General features: G+C 51.7%; 9 protein-coding genes across 9 annotated transcripts; 6 read left to right on the plus strand and 3 right to left on the minus strand.

Moving 5' to 3' along the window:
* Positions 1-308: 308 nt before the first annotated feature.
* Positions 309-1,379, plus strand: BO87DRAFT_441071 (RTA1 domain-containing protein; the record flags this gene model as incomplete). The annotated part of the gene is made up of 3 exons (XM_025627983.1): positions 309-456; positions 519-767; positions 822-1,379. 3 exons carry the CDS (start codon positions 309-311, stop codon positions 1,283-1,285), a joined length of 861 nt encoding a protein of 286 aa, XP_025477730.1. The 3' UTR covers positions 1,286-1,379.
* Positions 1,380-2,966: 1,587 nt separating this feature from the next.
* Positions 2,967-4,105, plus strand: BO87DRAFT_408451 (uncharacterized protein; the record flags this gene model as incomplete). Its single annotated transcript, XM_025626152.1, has 5 exons — positions 2,967-3,138; positions 3,191-3,316; positions 3,363-3,518; positions 3,575-3,733; positions 3,788-4,105. 5 exons carry the CDS (start codon positions 2,967-2,969, stop codon positions 3,853-3,855), a joined length of 681 nt encoding a protein of 226 aa, XP_025477731.1. The 3' UTR covers positions 3,856-4,105.
* Positions 4,106-4,677: 572 nt separating this feature from the next.
* On the plus strand, positions 4,678-6,301 carry BO87DRAFT_378515 (FAD dependent oxidoreductase). The gene has a single exon (XM_025623809.1). The coding sequence runs from the start codon at positions 4,693-4,695 to the stop codon at positions 6,115-6,117; it is 1,425 nt and encodes a 474-aa protein (XP_025477732.1). The 5' UTR covers positions 4,678-4,692; the 3' UTR covers positions 6,118-6,301.
* A 123-nt stretch (positions 6,302-6,424) lies between these two features.
* BO87DRAFT_363574 (allantoate permease) lies at positions 6,425-8,051 on the plus strand (the record flags this gene model as incomplete). The annotated part of the gene is made up of 3 exons (XM_025621695.1): positions 6,425-6,610; positions 6,663-6,731; positions 6,786-8,051. The coding sequence occupies 3 exons, from the start codon at positions 6,425-6,427 to the stop codon at positions 8,049-8,051; spliced, it is 1,521 nt and encodes a 506-aa protein (XP_025477733.1).
* Positions 8,052-9,419: 1,368 nt separating this feature from the next.
* BO87DRAFT_114656 (non-ribosomal peptide synthetase) lies at positions 9,420-12,929 on the minus strand. Its single transcript, XM_025617902.1, has one exon. It carries the CDS (start codon positions 12,760-12,762, stop codon positions 9,667-9,669), a length of 3,096 nt encoding a protein of 1,031 aa, XP_025477734.1. The 5' UTR covers positions 12,763-12,929; the 3' UTR covers positions 9,420-9,666.
* Positions 12,930-13,006: 77 nt separating this feature from the next.
* BO87DRAFT_428055 (uncharacterized protein) lies at positions 13,007-13,930 on the minus strand (the record flags this gene model as incomplete). The annotated part of the gene is made up of 2 exons (XM_025627435.1): positions 13,007-13,325; positions 13,533-13,930. The coding sequence occupies 2 exons, from the start codon at positions 13,928-13,930 to the stop codon at positions 13,007-13,009; spliced, it is 717 nt and encodes a 238-aa protein (XP_025477735.1).
* Positions 13,931-15,709: 1,779 nt separating this feature from the next.
* On the plus strand, positions 15,710-17,208 carry BO87DRAFT_408455 (carbon-nitrogen hydrolase family protein). The gene is made up of 3 exons (XM_025626153.1): positions 15,710-16,105; positions 16,168-16,607; positions 16,665-17,208. Exons 1-3 carry the CDS (start codon positions 15,933-15,935, stop codon positions 17,063-17,065), a joined length of 1,014 nt encoding a protein of 337 aa, XP_025477736.1. The 5' UTR covers positions 15,710-15,932; the 3' UTR covers positions 17,066-17,208.
* Positions 17,209-17,598: 390 nt separating this feature from the next.
* On the plus strand, positions 17,599-20,067 carry BO87DRAFT_398903 (glycoside hydrolase family 95 protein; the record flags this gene model as incomplete). The annotated part of the gene is made up of 3 exons (XM_025625394.1): positions 17,599-18,068; positions 18,116-18,339; positions 18,389-20,067. The coding sequence occupies 3 exons, from the start codon at positions 17,599-17,601 to the stop codon at positions 20,065-20,067; spliced, it is 2,373 nt and encodes a 790-aa protein (XP_025477737.1).
* A 13-nt stretch (positions 20,068-20,080) lies between these two features.
* Positions 20,081-21,605, minus strand: BO87DRAFT_378519 (TatD family hydrolase). The gene is made up of 2 exons (XM_025623810.1): positions 21,092-21,605; positions 20,081-21,038 (listed from the first exon to the last, which is right to left on the minus strand). The coding sequence occupies exons 1-2, from the start codon at positions 21,125-21,127 to the stop codon at positions 20,121-20,123; spliced, it is 954 nt and encodes a 317-aa protein (XP_025477738.1). The 5' UTR covers positions 21,128-21,605; the 3' UTR covers positions 20,081-20,120.
* Positions 21,606-21,633: the final 28 nt, after the last annotated feature.

The raw sequence follows: 21,633 nt of genomic DNA on the forward strand, positions 1-21,633 counted from the left end.
CTGGGGATCACCCGGATATTGCCTGCTTTGGGCAAGGGTGCGAGTACGAAGGGCATCTTACCCAAAACGGCATACGCAACGAAAACGAGGAGCACCACGTAGGGCAGAGCTTGATTCCCCAGCCACGGGTCTTCGATGTGAGGTTCAGGGACAGATGCACTATCGTCTCTCGTATATCGCGACCGTTGCCATATTGGTACCTCGCGAAAGTGGGAGGCAACGATGATAGGCCTTCATAAAAGCAGGGCCTCGCTCCCTACCTCCCTACGACTTTATCGACACCCACTCTTCTCTATCGCATACCAGCCATGGAATTTATTCTATACTATTACACACCCTCTGCTGCGGCAGCAGGCATCTTTGTGGTTCTGTTCGGCATCAGCACTGTCTTGCACTTTCTCCAGCTGGTCCGCACCAGAACATGGTTCATGATCCCCTTTTTCATCGGCGGAATCTGTCAGTCACTACTCTCAACGATAACTGCAGGACTATCACTGACCTGAAGCCTAATCCCACAGTGGAAACAATCGGATATGTTGGTCGTCTGCTCTCATCGCTCGAAAGCCCCGACTACAGCACGGGCTCGTATGCCATGCAAAGCGCCCTTATCCTGATCGCCCCGGCCTTCCTGGCGGCTAGTATTTACATGACCCTCGGTCGCATTATCCGGCTGGTACAAGCAGAACACTACTCGGTGTTCAAATTGAACTGGGTGACAAAGATCTTTGTCGCGGGCGATGTTCTTTCCTTCCTGATGCAAGCATCCGGTGCGTTTTTCCCCAGCTTCCCGTCTTCTGATGCAGCATCGCTAATAACAGTAGGCGCTGGTCTCATGGTCAGTGGCTCGAGCGACCCAACCACGGGCGAGCACATCATCATCGGCGGTCTTTTTGTTCAAATTATCTTCTTCGGCTTCTTTATCATCACAGCGCTCGTCTTCCAAATGCGACTGGCAAAGGCTCCCACTAGCACCTCGACGGAACTGTCGCACATCTGGCGTCGCCATATGAATGCCCTCTACATCTCCAGCATCCTCATCTTTGTCCGTTCCATTGTCCGTGTGGTAGAATACCTCCAAGGATACGACGGCTACCTTATGAAACACGAGGTTTTCATCTATGTATTTGATGCGCTGCTGATGTTCCTGGCGATGGAGGTACTCCAGTTCATCCACCCTAGCCAGGTCAACTGCTATCTGGGGCGCGGAGACCGTTACTCCGACAAGGTGATTAAGACGCAAAAGTTCATGTCGGTGCCGGTGGAGATGGAGGTTTCGTCCGTTTGAATAGCTTGCATTCTTTTTCCCCGGCGGTGTATTTTATGATTGTTATGATTATCAGCGTCAACTGTCTCATCTAGCTTGTGTTTGTCAGTCTGCCCACAATAGATGTTGTGTTCTCATATATGATGCCTGTTCCCTTCATCATCGCAAAGAGGTTGCAGGTTACCTACTCCATTGTTGGATGAGGGCTGGCAGTATTAATCTAAGATGAGGATATAGTACTTATCTTTAGCATTACCATACCATCTTGTGCTGTTGCCTGCACAAGAAGCACTAGTATGGACTTGATGCGCGTTTGACCCCGTTCCGCAAAGGGGCAAGATAGGATCCCGACGGCCCCAAGTTTTGGCCCCATCGGAAGAGCATGCAGGGCAACCGCATTATTCCGAGTCAGGGGCAGCTTTAAGGATCACAAGCTTTCTTATCGGCTATATTCAATCAGAGGATTTGGCATTTTGGGGATTCTGCAAAAGCCCTTGTGGTCCTTGGGGACACGACAATTCTCTCAGCTCTAAGTTGACATGGCAACGTGCGCCTGATAGTTGTAAACTAGTAGGGCCAAATTCGTGCCAACAGCTAACGTGCAATATCCTGTATGCAACGGCCAAAGATATGGACCCTTTAGAGTATCTCCATCTACAACAGCAACAAAAGGGTAATCACCTAGCAGTGGGGCCAGTATGTTTATTGAACTCTCGTATTGTCCAACGCCCGCTTCCTGAGAAGCCATTAATAACGGATACCACCCCCGAACTCACATTTTCCGAGGCACGATGATGCAGACACTATTGACCTTCCTGTTTCGGAAAATCCCCTGAAGCAAGCAGACAGGTGTGTTAACCGTTATGAAGTAGGATCATGCGGCCCCAGGCAATTCCGCCCGCAGAAAGGCCGCTAAGCAGCTGTCAGTATCAGGATATCTCTTGTCCCTGAACGTACAAGGGAGATATTTGCATCGGACCAGCAGATCCAAATCGGACGTTGACAGGAAAACCCACAGCTGGGCAATTTCTAAGAATAGACATTGATAGGGCCACCATATAATGATCAAGCTCTAGTGCCCTCGCTAACTGAGGATGTCGGGGCCTATATTGAATCCTATCTGCCCGCTAGAGACCCGGGGTTTTCGGACCCCACACTACTTCCAGAACACTTTGAAGAATAATTTGGGGCCATTACAGAAGGTGCCTCATCTTGGTACTTGCTGAGAGAGCGGTGTATCTGCGGAAAAGCCAGAATATGCAGTATGGTTGAGCAAGAGAAGACCTAGGAAGTGATCAATTATAGCTCGATAATTCCCTTGTCAATCGGAACCCGAGGCATTATATCACAGAAGCTTGGGATAGTCGAATTTGAGGTACAGACGATAAGCACTAGGATGTGTCGATCAGTCAACTCTTTCAGTCTATCTCCGAGATCCGTTGGTCATCTCGTATTCCCGCTAATAGAAGGATTCTACATGTAGTAGGCTGAAACATAGCGTATTTACCCTGGTGTAGGCGATCGCTTCAATGAAACCTCGGCATTTACAGGAGACTGAGTCTAGGACAATATTCATCGTAACTTCCCTAGCCAGACCATGAAGGATATAAACCCGATTTTCCCACTCCAAAGTTCCTCATGTTCTTTGGCAACGCAGTATTCTTACCTCTCTTTTTTTATCAATACTCTTTGTCATCATACAATGAGCTCCAACATTAACATTTTTAAACTTCTTGCCGTCGCCGGCCTTCTTTCTGCATCCGTGGCGTGTTCGACTGAGTCTGATGTGGAAATTACTTTTTATGGGTATCCTGACAACGATCCTCCCAGTGCGGATATTGCTTATGATTGTGGTCGTGGTTACACGGCAGGAGGTACGTTCTCGAAGTTCTTCGGGCTGATTATGTCAAAGCTGACAGCTGCTAGGCACCGGCACCTATGATGACCCTCTCACCTTTGCCACTGCTCCTGGGGAGTTTGAAAAGTGTGAGATCGTCTATCTGCCGTACCTTCGCAAGTACCTCCGCTTCGAGGACACATGCGCGCAGTGCAGTAAGTAACCTCACGCTTAGTAGTGTGCCTCCGCTGACAGAAACAGCTACCGATTATGACAACGGCAAGCTCCACATCGATATTTGGACTGGATCTACCAAGTCCAGTGGTGGCGATACCCAGATTGACTGCGAAGATTCTTTGACCCCGGATGATTCTAAAACCGTCATCATCAGCCCGGGAACCTCCTACACCGTCAACTGTATGTTAAAGACCCCAGGCAGTACTTACCAGATATGACCTAACTGTCCATCCAAGCGGACGAGCTCTTTGCGAGCGGCAAATGCTATACATCGAACACTTATAGCAGTGCCGACGCTTCGAGCTACTGCAGTTCCGGTTCTTCGGGTTCGAGCTCCAGCTCTGGCTCCGGTTCCGGCTCCTCATCTTCCTGCTCCTGGTCAGGCCATTGTGCCGGTATGACCCCTCTTGGAACCCGTGCTTTGTGTTACACTGACCCATGGCATTCAGGTGCTTCCTGCTCAACCGAGAACGACTGCTCCGACAATCTCACCTGCCAGAGTGGCAAGTGCGCCTGAGCACAGTACTACTGCCGCGGTAGCTGGACGGACATTGTTGGACCAAAGTGCGTGACACAGGACAGGTCCTTCTACATTGTGTGATCATGTGATACAATCTGCTTGTCCTTCTTTACTTCAGGCAATCAAAACCCTGAGAAATTACCCTCAGAGGATTAGTATTACCTGGCGCGCGGACTCGCTGCCACTGGCCATGACAAGCAGAATCTGTTCAACTGCAACGGAACCATGTATTATAAAGCTATCTGTCTCATCGTTATATCATTAGTGAATTGATATTTCATCATGACGGGCCTTTCTGGTAGATATGCCTATCACATGCTGATGGCGATACTGCACTTCATCTGGTTTAATCTCCCCAGGACACAGCATTGTTTGTTGCGCCTGGGTATATGCATCCTCCGGATGGATTGTCAATTTGTCCACGGTGTGAGACGTCTTGCGGCAGAACGTCTGAGCTTCTTGGTGCTCAAGCTTTCTCGAGGTGGCGGACCTGGCAAATCACAATGAAAGGATTGAGGTTACTGCCATTATAGGAATGTATGACAGGTGGTCGTCACATCCCATGACTGTCGTAATTGGTCCAGTCGATCACCGGGTACCACCTGCTATCCCTCAGAGTAACAGCAGAAACGGCAAGATCCAGGTATACGTGCACCTTTGTACTGGCAGACGACTGCAGGAAGGATGTCTGTCCTTCTTTTGGCATTAGTTTGCCACATTGCTATCACCGCAGACCTCGTTCAACCTGGTAGTCGGCGGGTATAGATAGGTCGCTCTGACCACCAACAGCACACAGGCATGATACGTATCGGGTCCATCGTGCACTTCATAATCATGCTCTGTCCATTCGCTAAATCGCCCATACTTCTGTTTGTTTTTGCAACGTTTTTCCAAATCGGTCAATCCAGCACTATTAATTCGTCCTCATGTAGTGAATGCGAGGTTATTCGCCGAGACGTTTGTATTATCGGTGGTGGCGCTGCGGGCACTTATGCTGCGATAAATCTACTTCAAGAAGGTTATTCAGTCGTTGTGGTTGAGAAGACTGGTCGTTTGGGTGGCCATACTATCACGTATATCGAGCCGAGCACGGACACGCCGCTTGACTTCGGGGTGACCCTGTTTGAAGATTCACCGGAGACTATCGACTTTTTCTCTCATCTTGCAATACCGTTTGCAAAGGCTTCAAATGGCGGCGGATACATGGAACGCATTGACTTTGAGACCGGCGAAGTGGTCGAGCCGTATCCTGGTAATGTCAGCGAGGCTTTGGAACGCTACGGCGACATTCTCCGTCAATATCCCTATCTTTTGGAGGGATGGGACCTCCCGGAAGACATACCGGAGGATCTCCTGATGCCTTTCGGAGAATTCGTGGAACAATATGACCTGGGGGCTGCCGTCGAGTTGATCAGTATCTACAGCCAGGGGGTGCGCAACTGGCTAAACTACCCGACCGTCTATCTAATGAAGTTCGTGTCATTGGATATGTTACGAGCACTTAAATCGGGCTTTCTATCCACTGCTCGGCACCATAATTCGGAACTATACGAGGCTGCTCTGGAGGAACTGGGAGACGATGCTCTGCTTCATAGCGTGGTAATGAACGCGTGTCGGGAAGATGACGAACTGCATCGATTGACGGTGGAATCGACGGATGGCACACATTGGATGATCGAGGCCAACACGACTATCTTGGCTGCGCCCCCGACTGGGCATGTGCTGGATGGCCTAGATCTGGATGAATTTGAGTCTTCTCTGTTCAGTCAATTCATCTACGGACACTACTATGCTGGCCTGGTGCGGATAGACGGATGCCCCGAGGGAGTCCAGATTGTGAATCGTGGGTCCAACAGACCTTACTCGCTTCCCCTTCTTCCGTGTATCTTGATGATGTATCCGACCGCAGTACCAGGTGTGATGGCCGTTGGATACGGTAGCGAGGAGCCAATGACGGAGGAACAAGTCAAGGGGGCGATTGTGGAGGATATTCTGGGACTGCGCCGAGCTGGATACGATGTCGGCGACCCGGAATTCCTGGCGTTTGCCGACCATTCCCCCTTCGAAATGTCAGTTGGCCGGAAGGCCATCGAAGACGGATTCTACCACGACTTGAAGAAGCTGCAGGGACACCGCAATACGTACTATGTGGGGGCGACTTTTGAATATCCAGGGTCCTCGGCCATCTGGCGAGCGGTGGATCGACTGCTTCCATCGGTTGTTGAGAGCATTGAGAGGTCACAGAATTCACAGGTGTAGACGCGTAGCAGAAAGAAGAACACAATGTCACGAATCATGGGGCAGATTGTAGCTACAGTGTCCTGCTGGCAAATCACAAACCTGCAGATTATTGGTGGATAGCGTATCGCAGCGGCGATCCCTTGCTATTAGGGTACGTGTTGCCGATTGGTGGTTGGCACCAGATATCGGAAGGGATCCGGCGGGGGAAAAGATATGGCACTTGTCTTCAAAGCTCTAAATATCATTCTTAATCATCCCTCTTGGAATCTCGACACGTGTAGACCTATTATCCTTTGCTAATTCCTCAACTTTGCGACTTATTGTGATGGACACGGTCGCACCCGCTGCAGAGGCGCACGACGCGCCCGAAGAGTCGCCGGTGATCGCCTCCCGCGTGTTACGCAAGGTCGACAGTCGTCTGTTGCCTCTTCTCTTTATTACATACCTGCTTAACTTTATGGATAAAACTATCCTGTCGAGTGCATCTGTATTTGGGTTGATTGAAGATACTGTGCGTGTCTCTTTATTCACCGGTTAGGAAATAATTCACTCAAATCCACCAGCGTTTGGTCGGCCAGCAGTACAGCTGGGTATCCAGCATCTTCTACTTTGGATATTTCTTCTGGGAATGGGTGCGAACGTAATCCATCTCGATACCTTCATGAGATGAACTGACTCCCCTTCAGCCCACCAACGTTTTGATTCCTCGGGTGCCAGTCGCCAAATACCTTTCGATCAACACCTGGTTCTGGGGCGCCGTGGTAGCCCTCACGGCCGCCTGTACCAACTACGGCGGTCTGTTAACCGTGCGATTCCTTCTCGGGCTTGCAGAGGCCACCATCACACCGGCCTTTATGTTCCTTACCTCGACGTGGTACACCCGCGATGAGATTCCCTTCCGCACGGGCATCTGGTTCTCGGGCAACTCGGTCGGCGGGCTCGTCGCCAGTCTACTCGCCTATGGCATCGGCCACATTGACCATCCCCTGCATCCCTGGATGTGGATGTTCATTATTCTCGGCGTGGCCACCTTTCTCTGGGGTTTTGTGCTTTTCGCCTTCCTCCCGGATAGCATCTCCACAGCCACATTCCTCACTCCCGAGGAACGAGAATTCATGGCGCACCGTGCCATGATTGCAGGTACCGGTCGGACAGAGAAGACGACATGGAAATGGGCGCAATTCATCGAATGCCTTTGCGACCCCAAGACGTGGCACCTGTTCGCCCTGGCAGTGCTGACCCAGATTCCCAACGGCGGGACACAGAACTTTGGCAACCTCGTCATCAAATCCTTCGGCTTTACATCACTTCAGTCGACACTGATTGTCATCCCTGCCAGTGTGATCAGTGCCGGCACCATCGCCCTCACCGGCTGGCTGGCCAGTCGCTCCCACCATTGGAATTGTCTGCTGATTGTGTGTATTGTCGCACTGTCCATCACCGGCAGTGCCATCATCTATGCTCGTGCTCACCATGTGCCCCTCGGCGCCCAGCTCTTCGGCTACTTTCTGCTATCCACGGGTCCCGGAGCCCTCCCGCTCATTATGTCCCTCTTGCAGGCGAATTACCGTGGTGTCACCAAGAAAATGACCATCACCTCCATGATGTTCATCGCCTACTGCGCGGGAAATATTGCCGGGCCGCAATTCTTCAAGTCAAGTGAGGCCCCGCTCTATCAGACTTCGTTTCGGGCTATCCTCATCTGCTATATTATTTCCGCGGCGTTGGCGGTGTCGTTACGATGTTATCTGCAATGGATTAATCGGAAGCGCGATCGTGAGGAAGGGGTCCAAGGGACGGCGACCCTGGCTGGTGCTGTAGGAGGCAAAGTTGCCAATCAGCGACAGGATGGGAATGATGTGTCGGTGTTGGTGCAGTCGGTCGAGTTGCAGGCGGAGGATTATGAGGATGCGACCGATTGGAATACGGTCGGCTTCCGCTATCGGTTGTAGGTAGAGATATAGCTGTCTCAGCAGATGCAAATGGAGTCAAGACCAATTTCAGGTAATTGAAAGTGTGTGCCACCGAGTTTTCCTTCGCAGGAAGTATGTTTTTTGGCTGAGGTGGTGCTACCGACCAGAAATTTCTTTACCCGAAAACCTCCTCTCGCACCGCCTTTCGTAAACAGCCTGAACATTCATTCACCTTGACTTCATGCTTCCTGCACCCCATGACTTTCCTCTGACTGGCGTCTGGCGTCTGGCGTCTGGCGTCTGGCGTCTGTGCTGATCTTCCGTGGTGAGCTCGCTGACTAGCTGCGCCGGGATCTGTTCCGAAGCATTCGGCTGCTCCATTTAGCCTCCAGCCTCGACGAGAACTAAATCAATTGTGCCTGTGCTCGTAAGGGAGCATTCCAAAGCTGAGTGCGGGTTCCAGTTTCCGGCTTTTATCATACCGCCGAAGGATGGTCCAGCAATCAGCTTTCTAATCTAGGAGAGGTACAATCACATCCGTGAATTCAGTGTCCTCATTGCAGGTTAAACTGCGTGATAGCAGTGGTCCAGGGCTTAAACTAAGACTGATGGAGTCTTCGCGGCAGCTTCTACGGAGCGAGCTGTAGTGCCGGCGCAGTCATTGTCAGTAATCAGTAGATGTATACAGACGTATGTTTTGGCAACTTACAAATTGTTAATGTAACCTCTTTTCTACCGGTGCAAAAACTATGACCATTCCATATCTAAAAAATGAAAAGAGAATTGATGAAAATATCAGAGTCAGAATGTCCACCGTTTCATGTCGTTAACTAGTATCGGAAACACTGCGGGTGCTCACCAAACCCAAACACAGTCATGAATGTAAGCAAGTAGAAGAACAGAGGCGTTAGAGAAGGAAACCATATACTCCACAAGAAGAAGCATCAGACTCCCATTATAAGCTTCCTACAAGGTTCCGAGAAAAGATTGCTAGCGAGGACTTGGTAATTATATAGTATATCTATGAATCACTGGTCTAAGAGTAGTGATAAAGCTAAACCCAGTTGTCCATCCTTAGTACGCAGACATCTATCACATTAACCCTTCAAGTTGATAGGCATGATTCTTACCCTACTTAGTATAGGTTTCATCCCTTAGGCAACGATGGCAGAGAAAACAGGATTTTTCCAGCTAAGCTGATTGTTCAGCCTGATGACCCTTACTCTGAGCCTGAGTCTACGAAGAAGGCCAAGGGTACACAACCTGCAAGGCAAGCAATGGCTCCAGGCAGCAAGATATCTAGCCATTCAGACGAAGCATTCGCACTTCCTTCCATTAGTGCCAAGAGTTAGCGTGACAGCATTGCCCCTACGAGGGATGCCGCGAAGCGCTGATAAGCAAATTCGATTGTATTCTACCAAGCAGTCATAAGTCGTCCTATCTGACATCAAATAGCTATAAATCATTGTTCTCCTAGGGTCAGACCCCTTTTTTTTTCTCATTCCCTGTTTCATTGTATCTTCAGTCATTTATTTCTGTTGAGGTGTGCTGGTGCGCTTTGTTGTCCTTCATCTCTTCATCCATTATAGAGCCACCAATAAAAAGCTCAGCCCGAACAAGAACGAATCACCCACAAGCAATAAGCGAAAATTTCTCACAATTGCATGCGTACAGGCTTGTGCCATACACAGCATGGTAGCCAACTTTTCAACGATCGGTGGAAGAGCACCTCAATATCCTCCCGGTTCAGGATGTGCGGAGCGTCTTGCAGGGCGCGGCGGATATTCTCCCGCCCGTACTCAGCCATGTTCTCATAGACCTCCCAGCGGGTCATGTTGCCAAACACCTTCTCCCTGAGCATGGGAGTGAGGGGATGCAGGGGATCATCCAATCGCTCAGAGAGCGAGTTTACCCATTGCTCGTAAGGCACTCCTTCCATCTTGTAGGGAGAAAGCTGATTGAGCAGGTCAAAGCTGGTGTTGATGTCGATAGCGTTGTTAAGGTCAGGCTGCACGAGATTGTAGGCGTGGCCCAAATTCTCGTGGGTTGTGGAGATATGAAGGATGGAATCGACAACGAAGTCTACAGGGATGAATTCCTTGCGCTGGTTGGGTAGGATGGGATACAACCCCATGTCCATACAGCTGGTGAAGAGCCGGGAGATGAAATCGTCCGGGTTACAGATGCCGGACTTGCTATGGCCCAGGACAAATCCTGGACGATAAATGGCCACGGGGAAGCCGTTGTCAATGGCATTCCAAACTATCGCCTCCGCCACGTACTGACTTTGAGCATAACCAGTGTCGCTGGGCAGAGCAGCCAAGTGCGGCGCGGGCCGTTCATCCTCTGGCAGCAGCTTGGCGCCCGTAACATATCCAGTTGGACCGTAAGCCGCGATGGTGGACGAGTAGTGCATGGCCTTGGTCCGCCGGTGGGTGGCAAACTCGAGCATGTTCAAGGTCCCGATAGTATTCTCCTGGCGGTGGGAGGAATAAGGAGCGACGTAGCTCACCTTGGCCCCGAGGTGGAAGATCACACTAGACCATGTGGCGAAGTAATCGTACTGCTCCGGAGACAGACCCAGCCTTGGCTGTCCGAAATTGCCTGGCAGGGCGATGACCTTGTCCATGTTTGCGTAGAGATTGTACTTCTCCATGGTCTTCTCCAGACGTGCCCGGGCTGAGGGTTCGTCCTCGGCGCGCACCAAGCAAGCTACCTTTTTAACATCAGGCCGCTTCACGAGTGTGGCCAGGAGAAACACGCCCACAAATCCCGTAGCTCCCGTCAGGAAGACCCTGCCTTCATTTTCGTCCTGCCAGTGAGGAATAATGCCTCCGATAGGCCGCAAGTGTTCGCCCAACTTAGAGTCCTGTAGCCAGACCTCCTGTTCAGCCTGAATACTTGAGTCGTCTCCATGAACTTGGATGTTGGTCACAAGCCGCGTCAGACTCTCGAAGCTGGTATTCTCGTAGAGCATTTGGGCGCGCAACGAGATGCCAAATGTTTGATTGATGCGAGCGATCATGGTGGCGGCGATCAAGGACGTTCCACCCATGGCCACGAAGTCGTCGGTTGGACGTAGATGCTCGACAGTGAGACCAAAGACGTCAATCCAGATATACTCCAGCTTAGCAGCGTTGCTGCCAGTGTTGACACTTCCATTGGCTCCATTAGCCCGTGAGCGCTTGAGCTTCTGGTAATACCGTTCTTCCAGAGCCTTCCGGTCCGCTTTGCCGGTGGAGCGAAGGGGCAAGACGTCAATGAGCTCCAAACGGGGAACCATGAGATCTGGTGCTTGCTCCATGTAGGCTTTCATGATGGCGCCATCCGCAACATCAGGTGAGGAAGGAATACAGTAGGCCAGCAGAAACTGGCCACGGCCAACTTCTTCCGGTGTGATCTTCACCACCACAGCAGCACTCACTAGGCCCGTGCCAACTAGGGCCGATTCCAAGGCCTCCAGTTCCACGCGTTGGCCACGAATCTTGATCTGATTGTCTTTCCGTCCGAGGTAGTAGTACACGCCTTTCTCATCTGCACGCATCAAGTCTCCAGTTCGATACATGTGGTGGGGTCCCCGCTCCACCTTCCGGTGCAGTTGCGGAAGAACAACGAAGCTCTTGGCAGTTTTCTGAGCGTCCCCAATATATCCCCCGGCAACACCTACGCCAGATACCACGAGCTCGCCGACTTCACCCACCTTGACTGTGTTCATATTGTCATCAAGGAGAAATACCTCGACGTCGCCGAATGGCTTTCCCACGGGGATCTCACCCCGGCGGGCCTCGTCTTCCGAGACTTGGTGATACAAAACATATATACTGGCTTCTGTCGGACCATAACCATTGATAATGCGGCCTGGGGCTCCGGCATCGAAGATGGATTGGATTGTCTGGCAGTTGATTGCCTCACCTCCAGTAATAAGGGTGTCCAGAGTCGAGAAAGCATCCGGATAGGCGTAAGCCGTCACGGTGAGCAGAGAGGTTGTGAGTTGCAACACATTGAGTTCTTTCTCTTTGACGAACACGCTAAGAGCAGACGGATCAAGGACAATCTCATGGGGGATGATGACCATGGTTGCTCCGCGCAGCAAGGGACCCCATATCTCCACCAGGGAGGTATCAAAGATGACGTTGGAACCGTGCCCAACACGCTGTCCCTTCCGAATGAGGTCCGCTGAATCCAGGCAAAGATTAATTAGCCCCTCCGCAAATGCCTCGACTGCCTTCGGCTTGCCGGTTGTGCCCGAGGTGTGGAGCACATGAGAGCATGTCTGCGGCCCGTTCTGACTGGGGGCAATGTTTAGATCGAAGGTCTCCGGAACCACGCGATGATCAACCACCAGATGTTTAACGCCCGGTAGTCTGTGCTGCTGTACAATATCCGTGATGACGAGGGTCGATCCCAAGTTTTCCAGCATGTCTCTGAGCATCTCGTCTGGGAGCTTGGGGTCCAACGGCACACAAGCCCGGCCCGAGTAGATCACAGCGGCCTGCGACAATACGTGATTCAAACTGCGGGGGGCAATAATGCCGACTGGCGAAGGGTCATTGTGGAGCATACTGTTGACCTGGTCGGCGACGAAGAGGGCCTTTTCGTGAAGTTCGCCGTATGTGACTTCGTACTGGCCTTCTTCAATGGCAATGGCTGTGCCGCGGACCATGGCTTGCCGCTCCAGGAGCTCAGCCAGGCCCAGCCCGGTGTCACATCCATTTTCCAGACGCTCTGAGATAAGTAACGACGGTGACATGGTGGTAAACTAGCAGATAAGCAGCAGCTTAATGCTATTGTGAAAATTGAATGGGATCTGTGGTTGAGCAGTCTCTACCGGCTCGGGGACGTCTCCTCATATACTCTTTCCTCCACGGACAGTGTTATGTCTCGGGCTTGCCTTCGCCATGCTCCATGACTAAATCTGCGCCCACCGAGGTTGATGTGGTCGTCCAGAGGCATACCATTGGCCTCTACTGTTACATTCAAGACTACTCGATCTGTTAAAGCAGACCTAGACAAGCGAATCCCTTGCCTGTTCCAGCGGCCAATCCCGCTCGGTTATGTGATCGATGATCATAGGAAGTCCATGTCATGGACACGCAGGATGCAATGTTCAAAAGACATAAGCCCTCACCGTCGCCATCAAGACCGGGGTATATCGAAGCCAGCGCGATTCTCCGAGCCACCGGTCCTCCTTGCTCGTGCGAGGAGGTTGGAATGCCGCAAAACCTGGTCCTGATACCAAGATCCGGCTCCGCGGCGTTTACACAGAATAGGTCTATCCACTTGAGGCCCTGCATGTTGACATGGTCCCGGAAACTTTTGAGTCGACATGGGTCAGGTGTACTTGCGACGGCGCAGTGGCCATGTAAGATGGGCCGATGGCGCAAGGTTGAGAATTATGTTTAATCAATATGTGCGTTCGAGGTCCACAGAGTTGCTCAAACCTGCCATGGTGTTCTGGCGAGCGGTTTCGGTGCCAACTAGTGCCGCAGCGGTGAATGATGCATGCTGAAGTTAACGTACAAGGACAGTCCAGAAGAACCCGGCTGGGTCTGGAAGCCACAACTCAGCCCCCCAGCTTCCATGATGCCACCGGCTTTCTGCATTAACACTGCCGTCTGGACAGGGTAGGCACGTTCCAAATAGGTTGAGATTGGCGCGGGATTGAGGCGATACAAAAGCTTAGAGATCGCCGCGGCGCGTTCCTCAGTCTCTCGCCCACGGTGAGGCGGGGATGATCTATCTCTCAATAAATCAGAACCCGGTTCTAGGACTGTCCTTGGGTGTGCATCAGCATTGGCATAGGATGATCCAGAGCAGCTTTGGTGGAGATCCAGTGGGTTCTTCATGCTGCTGTTGCTGTTCCAGCATCGGCCCTTGTGCGTACCGCTTATGTCAGCCTCGTGCAGGACTCCGGCCATTGTCCCTAATCAGAATTCGCGCTGCTGCAGGATAAACTAGAAAGGATGTCCACTCACGGACTGCATCCTGCAACCAAATGTCCCCCTTTCAAGGCGCAACCGTGGCCCAGTTTTCTGGGTGCGCAGCCTCCAGTCACCCGGCACCCCTCGCGCGGACTTTATCCAGTGACTGGACCTCTAAAAAGGCGCACCACAATCCGTCATAACGCTATGATACATGCTACGGGTCAAATTCCCGTCGCTGGAGCTGTCGGCAAAAAGTAGAAAGGAGAAACCTCGAGGTAAAGTACGCCTCATTGTGCCTGATAGTCGTTGTTCAAGAGCCTATATAAGCCTTCCTTTTACCACCAACCCCAGTTTCAAAGTATTGTAGCGGCGGGCTGGTCCGTGGATCATTTGATGTAGCGAGCGATCAGCGTGGAGGAGCCTCGTAGACAACTGTAAATTAACCAGATTGACTTGGCTAGCAGCACATGAACAGGGCATACCAGGACTGGCGGGGTGGAGATGGCGCCATGGCCATGGCCAGGCCCCTCGACCAAGGCTTTGCAAGGGAATCGAACCTTTGCATGTATGTAAGTAGCAGTGAGTTGCAGAACATCGTGCATGTCTTACGTAGCACGACCAACATTCTGGCAGGGTTCGATGGGGTGCCTCTTTGCCGCCTCTTTACCATGAGCTGCTGTTCATATAGCCTGAGACGCACCGTAGTATGAGTGAATTAGGTCCCGTTCAATTTCCCGGATAATAAAGTTCAATTCGTTTACCAGTATCCTGCAACGTCTCATCCCACTTGGGGAGCCCCAACTCCAGTAAGTAACCGTCCAGCACGCCATCCTAAGACATCTGTTATATTCTCTATAATATATACAGAGTACTCGTAGGTGAGTTAGGTATGGGGGGACGCCACATCTCACCGCTGCAATCATTCTGAAGTCGTCACCTGGGCCCTAGTCTGGCTAGATCTCAGATCATGCCATCATGGCAGGAAGGGTAGAAACCATTCCAGGAGAATTGTCTGTTCTCTCCAGCGTCGAATCTTCTAGGCGAATGGGGAGTGTGGCAGATTATTCTTCGCTGAGAGACACAGTGTCAGAAGTCATTGCCATCCCTTCCTTCCTTCTTCCCTGATGAGATTCTAGAAGGGGCCAAGAATCCCGCAGAGTCCCGTGATCTGATTGGCCCTTTTTACATGGGTCTTTCTCCGTCCTTCGATGGATCCATCAATTCTTCTTCTCCCTGATAATAAAACATTACCAGAGGGGTAGGTTAATATTCCCGCAGTCAACTCTGCCATCTCTGCCTCCTCGGTTAGATAACTTTTCCACGGCTCATGTAATGAGGGGAAGACTGCACCATGTAATATCCGTGGCCTCCGCTGGAACCACCGCCAAGAAGGTAAAACCCCGACCGTAATGTCACTCCTAGCATCTTTCTTATTGTCGATTTCGACAGAACACCACGTTTCATTCCCAGAAGGGACCCAACAACAAAGTGGATAGTGTCAGATCCAACGGATCCACTCCTCCCACTACAACGGATCCCATCCCCTAAAGAAGCAGCTACGCCGCATCCCCGATCCATTCTTTGGCCTCGCCTTCATTGCTCTTCGCGATCGGGCCAATCGGAGTCTCTCGGATGGGGTGGTTTCCAATGGAAGTGAATGAATTGCCCCCTATCCCTATGCCCAGATACTACTACGTAGTAGCTAGTAATCCTAAATCGCCCTTTCCCAGGGCCATGGCGAGCCTCAACTTTCCTTCCACACCATTCATGGTCCAATCTCGTGTAGATTGACACTGTCGATCGTACTCAGCTGTCTGATGCCTCGTCAGCTGGTCGCTTTGACCTCCATTTTGTGATCCCCTCAGCCGCAATTGAATTGACACTCTGGTAGTGACACACCACATAAAAGATCTGGTGTTCTCCCCGCTTGACTAGGACCGTTCACTCTTATCACTCATATTATCACATACTACGCACAGACTTGAAACTAGCAATCATGTCGGCTTCCAACAAGGTCCGTGTCGCTGTCACCCAACACGAACCCGTCTGGCTGGATCTGCACGCCACCGTGGATAAAACCTGCCGTTTGATCGCCGAGGCGGCGGGCAATGGCGCCCAGCTAATCGCTTTCCCCGAATGTTGGCTTCCGGGATATCCAGCATGGATCTGGTCAGCATGATCCTTAATCCGAAAGTTACTTCGCGACCGAATATGTACTAATCATTAAGCAGGTGCCGCCCCGTCGACATGGGCCTGTTCACTACTTACCTCAAGAATTCCCTGTCGTATGATTCGGAGCACATGCGCCGCATCTGCAATGCCGCTGCCCAGTACAAGATCACCGTCGTCCTGGGTTTCTCGGAGCGCGATGGCAACTCTCTCTACATCGGCCAGTGCACGATCGATTCCACCGGCAAGATCGTGATGCGTCGGCGCAAGATGAAGCCCACTCACATGGAACGCACCGTGTTCGGCGAATCTTCCGGGCAGAGTCTCTTGAATGTCGTCGATCTGCCGATTGGTAAAGTGGGTGCCCTCGCGTGCTGGGAACACATCCAGCCACTGCTCAAATATCACACCATGATTCAAGGGGAGGAAATCCATGTCTCCGCCTGGCCAGTTCTACATCCCCATATGGGGGGCGAGTCACTGTGGGGCATGTCGCAAGAAGGTAAGACCCCTTTCAGGACCAGCGAGGTCTACCACGGAGAACTAACGTAGATACCAGGTGGAATGGGTGCGTCCCAGGTATATGCGCTCGAGTCGGCGTCATTCGTTTTGCTCGCGACCGCAGTGCTAGGTCCCAGCTGCGTGCAGAAGATGAACTTGTCACCGCCGTGGGATACCCTGGGAGGAGGCGCGTCTGCCGTCATCGCCCCTGATGGTCGCCGGCTGACGGAGCCATTGCCCCCTAATGAGGAAGGATTCATTTACGCAGATGTGGATCTAGATGTAATCTTGTCGTGTCGACACTTTGTGGATGCCTGTGGCCATTATAGCCGTCCCGACCTGTTGTGGCTGGGGGTCGACACGCGCGAGAAAACACCACACCGACCGGAGGGACAGGGAGACAATACCACAAGCAATCTGGATAGTAGTTCAGTCCTTGTGGAGGAGGAAAGTACCTGAGGCTATCCCGACTTTCAATGGCCTGCATCGGAGCCCGCCGACATATCCTACCAGATGGTGGTCCCGGCAAACACATTTCTTATTTTAGCCACCCCGACCATGTCTGGAACAAAATTAATACCAATAAAATTATTTAATATAAGACCATGTTCCATCTGGCGTACGTTTCTTCGAGCAATTCAAGAGTTAGAAGACACTTCGCGGACCCATCAATATATTCTTCTCATGGTCAGCACCATGTGCAGCCCGGAAGACAACCGGATAAATCTGGGATGAGCTAACATGATGCTGCAGTCCGACTGCTAATGGTCCTGCCGATCAGGGCGCGTCTTCACCCTGTCGAACACCTCTGATTTGTGGAATCCCACCACTCCCTGTAGTTCCGTAGCTGCACTCCTCTGTATTCCTATGCATCGTGTTTTTGCTTCAATGCTACTGAGTACATCCACAGTCTCGGGTAAATGCACGGTTATTCTATATATTGTTCATCTCCTACTTGCGAATGACCCGCATGCACCAATGTTCCCCCAACAATGCGTCCCTTCTACTCCGCTTTCGTAGCAGTCATTCCCTTGGTTCTCGGCAACTTCGATGCCTCCCATGTCTCTTGGTATACCACCCCGGCCAACAACTTCACCTCCACCCTCCCCATCGGTAATGGCAGACTGGGCGCCGCCATCTGGGGCACGGCGACCGAGAATGTCACCCTCAATGAGAACTCCATCTGGAGTGGTCCGTTCATCAACCGCGTCAATCCCCGCTCATATGATGCCCTCTGGTCAGTTCGGTCGCTTCTGGCAGAGGGAAACATGACAGAGGGGAATGATGTCACTCTAGCAAATATGGTTGGCATTCCTGATTCGCCGCAGTCATACAGTGCCCTGGGATCGCTGGTCCTGGATTTTGGACATAACCAAGCGGGGATAAGTAATTACACCAGATACCTAGATTTGAGGACTGGTGCAGCAGTAGTGGAGTATACTTATCGGGCTGTGCATTATCGGTATGTTGCTCTGGTGTGTTTAAGCGGATATTGGCTGATCAAGTCAGACGAGAGTATGTGGCCAGCTATCCGGATGGTGTCGTCGCTGTGCGGCTGTCATCCAGCCAGCCAGGAAGTTTGAATGTAGCTTCTTCGCTGGCTCGTGATCGATATGTTGTTTCCAACAATGCAACCGTCTGGGATGATGGCGGTGTCTTGACGCTGAGGGCTTACTCGAACAACGTTACGAATCCCATTCACTTTACGACCGAGGCCAAAATCGTCTCCGATGGTCAGTAGAGAATGAGATCGATCTGCACCCTAGATTCTGACTTGGATAGGGCGCGCTACGTCCAACGATACGTATCTTATAGTTCAAAATGCGTCCACAATCGACATCTTCATCGACACCGAAACTTCCTATCGCTACACAACTCCCGAAAAGTGGGCAGCTGAAATCAAAGCAAAGCTCGACACTGCCTCGAGATCGGATTTTCTCACCGTTAAGCAGAATGCGATCGCCGATTATTCAGCTTTGGCGCAGCGAGTCGACCTAAACCTGGGCTCCTCTGGCTCGGCGGGAAACCTGCCCACCGACACTCGACTGGTAAACTATCGTATTAATCCTAACAGTGACCCTGAGCTAGCTGTCCTAATGTTCCACTTTGGCCGGCACTCGTTGATCGCCTCGTCGCGCGCCACCGAGTCACCCGCCCTACCGGCCAATCTGCAGGGCCTGTGGAACCAGGACTTCGATCCCGCTTGGGGTGGGCGATTCACCATTGACATCAACCTCGAGATGAATTACTGGCCAGCAGAGGTCACTAACCTGGCTGACACCTTTTCCCCGTTTATAGATCTGCTGGACATCGTGCATGACCGAGGGCTGGATGTAGCTGAAAGCATGTACCACTGCAGCAACGGCGGGTATGTCCTTCACCACAACACCGACCTCTGGGGCGATGCTGCTCCCGTCGATAACGGGACAACCTGGACGATGTGGCCGATGGGCGGGGCATGGCTGTCGGCTAATCTGATGGAGCACTATCGCTTCACACGGGATGAGGGTGTTCTCCGGGACCGCATCTGGCCACTTTTACAGAGTGCTGCGAGGTTCTACTACTGCTATCTCTTCCCGTTTGAGGGCTACTATAGTACCGGACCATCACTGTCCCCGGAGGCCTCCTACATCGTGCCAGATGATATGACCACAGCGGGCAACGAAGAGGGCATAGACATTGCTCCCACGATGGACAATTCCCTGCTCCATGAGCTCTTCCAGGCTGTCACTGAAACATGCGACGTCCTGGGAATCAACAACACAGACTGCACCAACGCTGCAAAGTATCTCTCCATGATCAAACCACCACAGATCGGCTCCTCCGGTCGGATCCTAGAATGGCGACTGGACTACGAAGAATCCGACCCCGGCCATCGACACATGAGTCCGATCGTCGGTCTGTTCCCCGGCGATCAACTGGCCCCGCTCGTCAAAGAAACGCTCGCCACGGCCGCCAAAGAGTTCCTGGATTGGCGCATTGCGCAAGGCAGCGGAAGCACCGGCTGGTCACGCACCTGGACGATGAATCTGTATGCCCGGCTATTTGATGGCGATCAGGTCTGGAACCATACGCAGATCTATCTGCAAAGGTTTCCCAGTCCGAACTTGTGGAACACGGATTCCGGCCCGGATACTGTGTTCCAAATTAATGGGAACTTCGGGTTTACCTCCGGAATTGCGGAGATGTTGCTGCAGAGCTACAAAGTTGTACATTTGCTGCCGGCGCTTCCGGCCGCTGTGCCGACAGGACATGTCTCGGGTTTGGTGGCTAGAGGGAACTTTGTCGTTGATATGGCATGGTTGGGGGGTGTCCTGACGGGGGCGAATATCACCTCGCAGAGTGGCAGCACGTTAGATATTCGTGTCCAGGATGGGTTGGATTTTACGGTCAACGGAGAAAGATATACAGGAGGTATACAGACAGATGCTGGGAAGGTGTACACGGTTGTGCCTGTCTAGTGTATATACATTTGTTCTATATACATACACATCTCTCCTCAAGTACAGCTGACCTACTGCCGTACCCCCAACCCAAACATCCTGACACTATTCTCCCACGCTGCACCCGCCACCTCCTGCACTGATATCCCTTTTACCCCCGCAACCACCATCGCTACCCTCTCCATGAAACAGCTCTCGTTACGGTTCTTTACCATCTGCCCCGAGATAAACTTGTTGTGCTTCCTCACCGGTGGCATTTCCCTCGCCTTCTCCAAGAATGGCGCAATCTTCTCATCCCCACTCAACACCTCGCACCACGGCGCATCCGTCTCCAACTGCAACTTCTCCAAAGGAATCGCCTTCACCATCTCCAATTGCTCCTCCGTCCGAAAACATACCCCATTCACACTGACATTCAATCCCAGCTCATCGGTTAATTGCCGCATCTCGCTCACAGAGCCAGTAAAGGAATGAACCAGTCCGCCCTTAGGTAACCGGGGTAGATACGAACGGATAATCTCGATGAAATCGGCACAGGATTCCCGAACGTGCAGGAACAACGGGAGTTGGAATTCCACTGCTAGATCGAGTTGATCCTTGAATGCGCGAATCTGCGTCTCCTTGTCGGCGCGGTCGAGGTACTCGTAGTCCAGTCCGATTTCGCCGAATGCTACCAACGGGGAGTTCTCCTCGCGGAGGAGGGTTTGGCCTAGTTCGCGGATCTGGGAGAGATAGGATGCTTCATTGGTGGAGGCGTAAATCTCTCCTGCGTGGTACGGGTGCACGCCTAGTGTTAAAGTGCATGTTTCTGGGTGTTGACGGACGAGTTTCAGGTTGCGGTGGAATCCTTCCAGGTTCATAGTCGTTAACATCATCTTTTCGCAGTTGTAGGCTTTGGCCCGCTGGATGACTTCCCCGAAGTCGCAGGTGTGGTATTGTTTGCCGCGATAGATGCCTTGGAACTGGTCGGCCGTGTAGGTTATCGCTACCTGTTTACTTGTTAGTGGATATGAAGGGCAATGCTGTGTCTGGTTGGGCTTACATCGGCGAAGCGGAGGGGCTTTGTGTCTGTCGCCATTGTTGAGGGAGCGAATGTCTGGTGTTGCTTTATTGGCGGCCTTGAGGTGTAAATGTTGTGATGGAAAGAGCGTACTTCTATGATTCTAATCGCTGATTCAATATATCTGGGTGTTGAGAGGGTAAGTGTGGAGTGTGGCGCTGCCTGCAGCTTGTCTGGTGTAAGGCGTGAAAATTTTCTTGTGAGGTGCTTGGCGCATCCGACGATCTCCAACATGATGCTTCACGCAGCCACTCCTTCCTCTACAAACTAGACGCGTTTCATATGCAATCTTGAGTCTTGGAGAATACTTTTCGCCAAGTTTAGGTGTTCTTGGCGTGTAATTAGAGGCAATAGTCCGTCTGCTAACCAAATATATATTTCTGCGGGAACATTGCTGTTCACCCCGCAGTGGAGTTTACTGGCAACACAAATGGATTCAGCATATTAGGGTAACACAACGAATAGTAATATGTTGTAAAATCCTTCTAGCGAGCAGAAGGAAGGAGAGTAGGTACAACTGTCTA

The sequence above is a fragment of the Aspergillus neoniger genome, assembly GCF_003184625.1.
Source record: "Aspergillus neoniger CBS 115656 unplaced genomic scaffold BO87scaffold_25, whole genome shotgun sequence".
In the NCBI taxonomy this organism is placed as follows: domain Eukaryota; kingdom Fungi; phylum Ascomycota; class Eurotiomycetes; order Eurotiales; family Aspergillaceae; genus Aspergillus; species Aspergillus neoniger.